Source organism: Cebus imitator, unplaced genomic scaffold (assembly GCF_001604975.1).
Source record: "Cebus imitator isolate Cc_AM_T3 unplaced genomic scaffold, Cebus_imitator-1.0 Scaffold285, whole genome shotgun sequence".
NCBI classification, from domain to species: domain Eukaryota; kingdom Metazoa; phylum Chordata; class Mammalia; order Primates; family Cebidae; genus Cebus; species Cebus imitator.
In genome coordinates this window covers 2,270,311-2,280,832 of record NW_016107600.1, presented here as the reverse complement: position 1 = coordinate 2,280,832, position 10,522 = coordinate 2,270,311, and the positions used below count along the sequence as shown (strand labels likewise).

General features: G+C 47.5%; 1 protein-coding gene across 3 annotated transcripts; it reads left to right on the top strand.

The window, feature by feature from the left end:
• Positions 1-304: 304 nt before the first annotated feature.
• Positions 305-4,081, top strand: DCD (dermcidin). Of its 3 annotated transcripts, XM_037729008.1 has the most exons (6): positions 305-545; positions 1,370-1,408; positions 2,820-2,921; positions 3,282-3,371; positions 3,597-3,659; positions 3,945-4,081. In XM_037729008.1, exons 1-5 carry the CDS (start codon positions 395-397, stop codon positions 3,629-3,631), a joined length of 417 nt encoding a protein of 138 aa, XP_037584936.1. In that variant the 5' UTR covers positions 305-394; the 3' UTR covers positions 3,632-3,659; positions 3,945-4,081. The 3 variants fall into 3 exon arrangements, with proteins under 3 accessions (XP_037584936.1, XP_037584935.1, XP_037584934.1); XM_037729007.1 differs by lacking the exon at positions 3,597-3,659 and having other exon boundaries at positions 3,945-4,070; XM_037729006.1 differs by lacking the exon at positions 3,597-3,659 and having other exon boundaries at positions 419-545; positions 3,936-4,081.
• The last annotated feature ends 6,441 nt before the right edge of the window (positions 4,082-10,522 follow it).

Below are 10,522 nucleotides of genomic sequence, written 5' to 3'. Positions count from 1 at the left end.
GGGATGGGCTTAGCCCACTCAAGGGAAGCCTCAGCCACCCCCACTCTCTCCTGATGTCTTGGACCCCCCTCCTGTTTCCAGGTGGAAGGAGAGCTTTCTGGGCACAGCTCCCTGCCAGGGCCCTCTCCAGAAACCTCTCACAGTCTCCCCAGGACCCCAGATGTGATCAGATTTGGGAGCCCAGGGACAAGTGAGTTGGGGAAGGGAGAGGCAGGCAAAGGATGCCAGTCAGGACGGTGCCAGCTCTGGAGCTGCTGTCCAGGACCTACCTGCAGGGAAGGCGGGTACCAGCCAGCCCCAGCCAGCCATTGTTGACTTAACAGGTGGCTCTGAGGTGGGAGAAGAGGAGGAGGAGAACACACCACTGGAAAACTGGTTCCCATTGGTCCCTGTCATGCTTAAAAGAGGCCCAGAGAGGCAGTATGGACACCTTAGATCCCAGGATCTCCAAGGATTTGGTGGCATACCCACTCTAGCACACAGAGGCATGAGGTTCATGACTCTCCTCTTCCTGGCAGCTCTGGCAGGAGCCCTGGTCTGTGCCTGTGAGTATGGCTCTTCCCCTACACCCAACCATATCGTCCCCGGAAGACTGGCCCCTGCCTTCATTTTCCCTTCCCCTGGTCGGCAGAGGCAGTTCTCCCATGTCTGTCTCTGTAGCCCACTCCTGCCTCCCACTGGGTTCTCCACACAGAGGCCCTGTGCCCACTGGTCAGAGGAAGCCGGGAGCCCCCTGGCCCCAGCACAGCTCTGCACGCCTCTCCTCTCAGTCTGTGGTCGGCTCTCTGCTCCAGCCACTCGGGCACTCTTTTTCCCCTCAATGAACCATGCCATTTCCTACCGCCAAGACTTCTGCACAACCTCTGTCTTTTCCCCTGCCCATTCTTTCACCCACTCATGTCAACCTCCTTCCTATTCAACTTCCAAGTCTGCCCCTCTGGTTCTCTGTCTCCATGTATTTCCTCACAGAAGCCTTACTGAAGCCCCAGAATCATTTAGGTCCCTGTTTTTCATTTTATTGCCTCCTGTATTTTTCCTTCCTAGCACTATCACAAATGTAATTAAATAATTGTTTGTGTAATTATGTTAATTCCTCCAAATCCCCCATTGACTGTCAGCTTCCCTGAGCAAACACTGTCTGTCTTCCTCATAGCTGTATCTCCAGCCTCTAACACCACTGGCCTCCCACCCCTATCTGAAGGGCAAACTGGGAACTGACTTCATACTCTGGCTAACTTGTCTGGTGATAATGTGTGCTTCATTCATCCTGTTGGAAGAATAAAGAAATGGGGACTCTAGGCAGCCCTGGCTGGATATGGTTCATGCAACTGCACCCTAATTGACATGGTCACTGTTGCCTCCTTTGCAGATGACGAAGAGGCTGCCTCTGCCCCAGGAGCAGGGAACCGTGAGTCCTTCCTCTTCCTCCTGCCCCAGTCCTGGGTGGGAGGGTTAATGACGGGGTGTATGAGTGGCGGAAGTCATAGAAGCAGAAGAGGGGTCCAGAGGAAGGAGAGTTGGGAGGCTGGCTTTTTGGAGACACTGAAAAGGGAGACTTCCTGAGAGACTCACACATGGGAGAAGGACAGAGCCTGGGGGAAAGGGTAGCCCTGTATGGAAGTAGAAGTTGAGTAAGAAAAAAGGGAAAGAAAGGAAAACTTGCCTTGAGCAAGAGGAGGCACTTAACACTAGATAGGTTCAGAAGTTTTCATCATGCCCCACCCTCACCAACAATTTCAATTCAAAAACCTTTCATGTGGTTCCCCATTTCCCATCACAAAACTCTCACCTCCTAGTCTGACAGTGAGGGTATTCATGACCTAGGTCCAGGATACTTTTCAAATATAATTTCCCCAGACTCCACTGCTTGTATCCCCCACATCAAATGTCACACATTTGTCTCATCCGGCAAAATGAGTAACTTTCTATTACCCAACATTCCTCCTCCCCAGGCGCCTTTCAACCCCTCCCTGTCCATGCTCTATCAAGCTTCAAGCCCCAGCTGCTCTCTGAAGCCTTCCCTGCCCGGTGGGTGTGGTGCCTCTTTCTGTCCCCATCTCTCCTTTCATCCCTCCCTCCTCAGGGCTTCCCATATGTAGCAGTTTTGTCTCCTTTCCTAGACAATAAACCCTTGAGAGAGAGATCTAATTCTCATTCATTTCTACTTCCCCAGCCGTGTACACACTCAGGATACTTAACAGCAGAAAGATAAACTGTATTTCCTTACACCTTCACCGCACTGTGAGCCCCAACCACAGCACACACCTGCACTCCCCACCCCCTTCTCACACACAACCCAGAGGGAACACCGGGCACCTTGATCTCTTCTCAGACGCCCCTGGTGTGTCTCACACCAATGCGATAAGAGAAGTTTTGATTCTCCACATAAACAAATGGATTGTTTATAGCTGCAGAAGCCCCCTTCAGAGACTGTCAAATTTCTGTCCTCATCCACTAGCCTGCCCAGAAGAGAGAAGCTAGTGCCCTCTGCAAAACCTCTGCACACTAAGAGGCTGGTATAAGGGATGAAAACTAGGGGGAGTCTCTTTAAGGTGATCTTTCTGCCAACATGACTTTACTTTCCCTAAGCCATAATCCACTCTAGAAAAAGGCCCTGGAAGAGCAGGAAAAGTCCTGGAGACAGCAGGAAAAAAGCTTGAGTGATGCTAAAAAACCTAGCACATCGTGGAAGTCAAGCTCTAAAGGAATTGGAAGACAAGGAGCTACCCTCAAGCCAGACCTTGAGGGAGTAAGCACCACCCACGCCCCCGGGGAAGAGCAGAGGGAGCTATCATTCCTCTCACCCCTCCCCCTTGCAGCTTCCCATAAGGTATCAGCAGCTCAAGAGGAAAATGCAGGTGAAGACCCAAGGTTAGCCAGACAGCCACCAAAGCTAAGAAGGCAGAGATCCAGCCTTCTGGGTAAGCCTCTTTGCCAATGCCTGGCATAGAATTCTGATGCATGCAACAGCAGGATCTATCTGGGGGCCAGTCTGCACTCACAGGCATAAGTCAAGCACAGGGACACAGCTACATCTATACTCCTAGGGAGGGGTTCGGGGGTGCACACCTGCTTCTACACACAGAGTTTCTGGGCCATAGGTTTTGCAGCTTATACTGGACCACCAGCCTTCCCATGACAGAGAAGTTGGTTCCCTCAGCAAAGTCACTTCACCCCAGGGGTGCCCGTGTTGCCTAGGAAGGTAGAAGGGAAGGTAGTTCTCCTATAAAGGAAGCAGTTTTTCTGCTTGCATGACCTCTTCTTTTCTGAATCCACCCTAGAAAAAGGCCTAGAGGCAGCAAAAAAAGCTTTGGGAGGAGTTGAAAACCTAGCAAAAGACGCAGTTGACGATCTAGAAAATATAGGTAAAGGTAAGTACGTCCCCACTGCTCCCTCAGGACCAGCCTCAGCCTCCACCCCTTGCATGAGACCTGAAACTGCCACAGCCCCCGCCATTGACACTGAAGACCCCTCACTGTGCTTTCAAATGTCTCAATTTCTCATTCGGATTTAAATGGCTATTCTTGTCTGATATTGATTCTCCCTGCGATCTAACTTGCTTCATTTTATTGCTCTTACCCCCTGTCCCTGCTAAGGTGGGGAAGAGGGTGGATCCTTGGGGCTCCAGTGAATCTAACCTCCATCCCTCTGACTTCTGTGTAAGCCCTTCCAGGCCTCAGTGAGTTTGGAAATCAAAAGACAGAGTTGAGGAGGAATGGAAGGGGTGGAGCTGGCACCTGGGACCCTGGAATCCTTACTCATATTCTCTTCCTTCCCCCTACCCCCAACCCTCTCTCCCTTCTCCTCCCCTTCTGCCTTTCCTCCTCCCCCTTCCCCTTTCTCCCTTCCCTTCCTCCTCCCTCTCCTTCCCCAACTCCCTTGCTCTCTTTCCCTTCCTTTTGTCTTCCTACCTCTTTCCCCCATTTTTTCTATGGCTGTCCTAGAAACTATTCATGATGCTAAAGACATCCTTGACTCAGCACTACAGCTGTAAGGAGAAGCTGAGAAATGATGCCCAGGAGCAGCGGGCTTTAAGTCTTCAGACCAAAATCTAAAAAAAAAAAAAAAAATTTTAAACAGCTATTAAATTGAAAGCATCTGTAATACTTGGAGTATGTGTGTGTTTTCCTTAAGAAGAGGTGGGGTAAGAAACTTGGCCAGGAGCCCAAGAGGCTGGAGGAGCACCCCATGAGGCTTCAGTTGGCACCCTGGCCCTTACAGCTTCCTGAACCACAGCTTCCAGACCCAACCTTCCCAGAGAGCAAAGCTGCAGCAAGTTCTTTGATTCATACCCAGCCTCTCACCCATATTTGCAAGGACTAAGCCTCAAGTCCCAAACCGGTTGCCTCCTTATCCCTCACTCTGCCTGCCCAACAGTGTTTTACCCTGCATCAGTGTTGAGGGGGACTTTTCCCATTGCCCTGGAATTGGCTCTAGGACCCACAACTAGAATCATAGACCCCCAAGTACCCCACATTCCATGAAGAACTGACATCTGGAGCCTGCCCACCATCCTGGGACTTTCTTGGAGCTAGAAAAGCCAGCCCAAACCCAATCAGCCACAGGATTATCATTCTCTGCCCTGTGGAGAAGGAGAAAAAAATGGAATCATCCAGGTCACTGGCTCTGTGGTGAATGCAGTGTTCATGGCAAAGAGATTTTTCCTGAACAGCTCCGTGGAAGAAGGGAGGGAGATGCTTCTTCTACCTTTCAGGTGAAGGGCTGTGGAAATCACTCCAAGATTGAAGGTTCCCATCCAGGAGGAGACAGGCATCTCCCCTCCAACCTCCCACCCACCAGATGAATGCACCCTCTAGACTGACCTGAAGCTGCCCAGACTGGAGCACAGTAGGTCAACTCTTGAGAAAGCCATGTCCCCAGGCATCAAGAGTATATTAACTAGGGAAGGCTAACCTACTATAAACAGCAATCCAAGATACAATTGCACAAACACCAGCTCATGTACAAGTCAAGGTGGTTTGCTCCAGATTTGGGGGCAAGAGGCAATAGTCTGTCTTCTCCACAAAGTCATTTAAGGATACAAGGATGTCAATAGCCCTGCCATCTTCAATACCTGGCTTCAAGATCATTCTATCATCTTCATCACCATTCCAATCACAGAAGCGGGGAGGAGCATGGAACAGATTTCTTGGAGGTGTCTATGAGCTATACCAGCAAGTAATACAAGAGCCCACTCCCAGTGGCCACACCTAACTGCAAGGACTGGAAATGCCTAGCAGGAAGATGATCAGAGTGAATGTTTGTGTCCCTATAGCAACTTCTGCCACAGGGCAAAGTGAACAAAAAAGCAGGTACCTGTTTATCATCTGACATTTCTAGAGGCAAGAAGTTTTTCATGGTAGCCCATGGAAGAGATGCAAGAAGACACTCTTTTCCCAGGCTCCTGAGGCCACTGAAGGGCAAGGAAGAGAACTCAGGATTCCCATTGCTCTCATGAGTACATTTAAAGAGGGTCAACAGACAAGAGGCTGCATGAGGGGCTTCCAGGCTGGATGGGAGGAGGCAGCACTTGGTGAGAGGGTTGACAGTGTGGGCCACTGGCCTAAGGGAACTGCCACTCTTTGAGGGGCTCCACCCAATGGCAGGGCTGTGGTGAAGCTAACCACCACCTATCTGGTGACCATCACAGACTGCTTCTGTGGAGGCCTCCAGAGAAGCAGAAGAAGGGAGACCAAGCCGAGAAGAGATCAGGATTTCTCCCTCATTGACTGTGACCAGTGACCTTAAAAGATCTCTGTCTGCCTCGTCCCACCTCCCCTGAGATCCAGAACCAGACCTGACCCCTTTTCATGTCTCTCCAGTGAAGCATATGCTAGGGAGGGGAAAGGAGGTAAGATTTTAAGCTGGATGGACTCTCAACAGCCACAAGGAACTAGAACACATGGAATCCTCTCAACATGTCATGAATAAATGGAAAAGGGAGATTTGACAACACATACAAGATGCCCCTCACTTTAGGTTGGGGTTACATCCTGATAAGCCCGTTGTAAGTTGAAAATGTAAGTTAAAAGTACATTTAATGTACCTAAGCTACTGAACATCATAGCCTAGTCTTGGCTATCTTACATGTGCTCAAAACTGTTACATACACCTAAAATTGGGCAAAATCATCTAACACAAACCCTATTTATATAATAAAACCCTATTTTATTTTTTAGTGTTGAATAGCTCATGTTATTTATTGAACACCATAATGACAGTAGAAAACAGAATGCTTTTATGGGTACTAGAAGTATGGATTCTACTGAATGTGTGTTGTTTTCTCACTGACATAAAGTCAAAAAATTGTAAGTCAGGGACTATCTGTATTTGGGAGCATTGTTTGAGGAAAAACACACTCCACCAAGTCCTGCCTATTCAAGAAATGATTATTTCTAAAAATAAACCCACAAGCATCAGGATTTGTCATAACGATGATCAAGGGGCCAGCCACGGTGGCTCACGCCTGTAATCCCAGCACTGTGGGAGGCCGAGGCAGGTGGATTGCCTGAGCTCAGGAGTTTGAGATCAGCCTGGCCAACATGGTGAAACCCCGTCTCTACTAAAAATACCAAAAAAAAAATTAGCCGGGCATGGTGCCACATGCCTGTAATCCCAGCTACTCAGGAGGCTGAGGCAGGAGAATTGCTTGAACCTGGGAGGTGGAGGTTGCAGTGAGCGGAGATTGCTCCATTGCACTCCAGCCTGGGTAACAGAGCAAGACTCTATTTCAAAAAAAAGGACAGCCATTTCTAAAGGGGTCTTCTGTTATGTAAACTAAAATTTCAAATCTAATTCTCAAGATGTTAAGGAAAAAGCAAAGAGAGAAACAGAAACAAAGGCAGAGCATGATAAAGCAAGAGAGATTAAATGTTGACATTTGGGAGCTCGAGTCCCCAGTGGATCTAGAAAGAGGATGTAAAAATTCTTTGTACGACTTTTACAAATCCTCTGTAAGTCTGAAGTTATTTCAAAACAAAAAGTAGGTAATAAATCTGTTAATTAGCTGGACTTAGCCATTCCACAATGCACACATATTTCAAAACATCACATTGTACATGATAAATATATACAATTTTCATTTGTCAACTTTTAATTAATTTTAAAATAATAAAAATATTACACAAAATGTTTAGAAATAGAAAATCAGATTTCACAAGAAAATCCAGATTTCTAATTTTCCTTGGCAGCCATCAGCTCAAGGCAGGAGCAGCTGGCCACTTTACAAAGGGCGGGCACACTCCAATCTGCTCCAGCTCTGCCACTCCCTCCTGATTTCCTCCACCTGAAAGGGAAGGACAATTACTACTTATCATCGCACCTGTGCTGCTGTTTACCTTGTACCTGGACTGCCTCGCTCATTAATGGTCCCTGCTTGACTCCTGTAAGCATTGAAATTTGCAATCCCTAGCCCTGGCCTTTGACTCCAAGTCCCTTTCTAGATATTGCCAGATGACGTAGCTAGACCCCATGTGAGTCATGAGAATCCTTTTTGCTTAGACCACAGGCAGGAAGAGGCCCGTTCATGTCTGCTTTGTGGACCGTTCCACAGCTTCCTGAAGCTTACCCCTTCACCTGTGAAACCAAGACAGAAAAGAAATCCTTCACCTTAAGGTCTAGTAAAAGCTTTCTTTTATTTAAAAAAAAAAAAAAAAAAAAAAGAAGCTTTTCTTTTCTGCATATAACATGTCTTCTTTTTCTCTGGGCCCAGTTGGTGTCCACCAACCCTTCCAAAATCAAAATGCTGAAGGGTACTGTCCTAGTTAATTTTATATGTCAACTTGGCTGGACCACAATGCCCAGATATGTGGTCAAACATTATTCTGATGTTTTTGTGAGGGTGTTCTTGGAAGAGATTAATGTTTAAATTGGTAGACCTTATGAAGGGCAATCTGCCCTTCATAACTGTGGGTGGGCCTCATCCAATCAATTGGGGCCTGAATAGAACAAAAGATTGACCTCCCCTGAGCAAGAAAACCTTCTGCCAGCAGGTGGCCTTCAGACTTGAACCACAGCATCAGCTATTTCCTGGGTCTTCAGCCCGACCTCCTTCAGACCTGAACTACAGATTTTGGACTTGCCTGCCTCCATCGTCACATGAACTAATTTTTTTAAATAAATCACCCCTCTCTCTCTGTTTCTCTCTGTGTCTCAATCTCTCTTTCTCTCTCTCTGTCTCAATCTCTCTATATATGTGTGTGTGTGTGCCTGTGTGTCTATAAATATTCATACTATATATTTTACATTGATATACTAATATTTATATATTACTATTGATACTAAATATATAAATACACATAGATACAAATATACACATATCCAATTGGTACTATTTCCTTGGAGAACCCTAACGAATACAGGTGCTGATTAGTTAAAACTAGAGAAACTTAATGTTACAGAGGCTTCATATTTATTTTAAAATGGAATTTAATATTCCAGCTAGGAGTTGTGGTTGCCAGCAGAGACTCTGAAGCTAGGAAGCCCATGTTGAAATCCAACTCTGCCACTCACTAGCTGTGTCATCGTGGGCCAGCGTCTTCAGCTGCCTTTGCCTTAGTCTGCTTATCTAGAAAGTAAGAGTATTCATAGTACTTCATCTCATTGGGTTGTTAGGCGGATTAAATGAGATTAAAATGTATAAAGCTCTGAGAATAGTGCTTGGCACATGCTACATGCTGTATGTATGTTAAAGAATCAGAATTCGCATTTTTAAAAATTTCACTCTATTGCTTTGTCTTTACACCTCCCCGGTGGCCAAGATGGAAGATCAGGGGCATGAGAGGAGTGTGGCAGAGCTTGTGCAGGCCACAGGGCTTGGCAGAGAAGGCCAGCCATGTCGAGCACAGCAGCCAGAGTGGTCCTCTGAGATCAGCATATGCCTGTGTCTTCAATGTAGGAGCTGTCTACCCGAAACAGTCTATGTCACTTCCTCCCTTTGGAGTCTGCTTCCCCACCAGCCCCCAGAACAGGGCTTAACACACAAGGAGGGGAAGGAGGAAAAGATACTCATCATGGGTCACACGGGAAGTGGTGTATCAGTGGAGGAGTGCTGGCAGAAAACAGCACACTCAGGAGGGCTTTTTAAAAAGACTCCTTAAAGAAAAATATATCTATTATTTATAGAGATTCAAGTTAAGGACTAGCAACAGCAGGAAGCCTGAAGCAGCAGGGTGGCTGGGGGGTGGGGGGAATAATGTCACCTGACACCAAGAGATGGCGCTCTGCAACAAGAACCAGACAGAAGCTGCAGTCAGAGAGAAACACAGCTATCGCCACACCATGCTGCATTAAGTATCTGTGGCTGCAAAAATTATTCAAACATTTGGTGGCTTCACACATTATTTCTTAGCCGCAGTTGCTGTGGGTCAGCAGTCCAGGTACAGATGCGCCCTCAGACTCAGAATCTCTGCTGAGGCTACAGTCAAGGTATCATCGAGACTGCTGTCACCTCAAAACTCAGCTGAGGAAGGATCCACTTCCAAGCTCCATCACATGGTAGCTGGCAGGGTTCAGTTCCTCACAGATAATTGAACTGAGGGCCTCAGTCCCTCACTGGCTACGGGCTGGGGGCTGCCCTCAGTTTCTTGCCATGTCGGCCTCTCCACCGGACGCTGCAGACCACGGCCACTCGCTTCATCAGAGCAAGCTGAGAAGATCTAGAGACATAGTGTGTGTAAACAAGACTAAAGATGGCCAGGCGCAGTGGCTCATACCTATAATCCCAGCACTTTGAAAGGCCAAGGCAGGCCGATCACAAGGTCATGGGTTTGAGACCAGCTTGGCCAACATAGTGAAACCCTGTCTCTACTAGAGATTAAAAAAAAAAAAAACTAGCTGGGCATGGTGGTGGGTGCCTGTAGTTCCAGCTACTCGGGAGGCTGAGACAGGAGAATCACTTAAATCCGGGAGGTAGAAGTTGTGGTGAGCCGAGATTGTGCCACATAGTCTCAGAAGTGACTACCTCATTACTTCACCATCTTCTATTTGTTAGGAGTGAATCTCAAGACCCAGCCCAGTTAAGCAGAGGAAATTACAGCAGGGCACCAATGCCAAGACGTGGGCATCACGAGGAGCTATCTCTGAAGTCATCCTACCACACATACCAAAGCAAGGAAGGGAGCAGGAGGAACAAATGCCTTGACCTCTCCCTCTTCCCATCTTCCCATCTCCCACCTGTGTCTCTTGTTGGCCAAACTCAACTCGAAGCTAGAGGGCATGGGAGCCCAAGAGTTACAGTCCCTAGGCATCCTTCCAGACCAGTGCAGAGATGAAAGAGAATAGACTGAGGCACAGGGGAGAGAGGTACAACGAGCAGCACATGAGACAAGACACAGATCAGCGAGCTGACAGTCATCATGGAGGTCAGATACCCTAGAAGACAAGACATCGCACAGAGCTGCCCCTCACCCATATCCATGAGGTCTGTCTCTTTCCTCTAATCTATGCATCCAATTCTTTTCCAGGCTCTATAATTTGGGGTAACATTCCTCCTGGACCCTGTCATAGAGTAATTTTGTTTTTT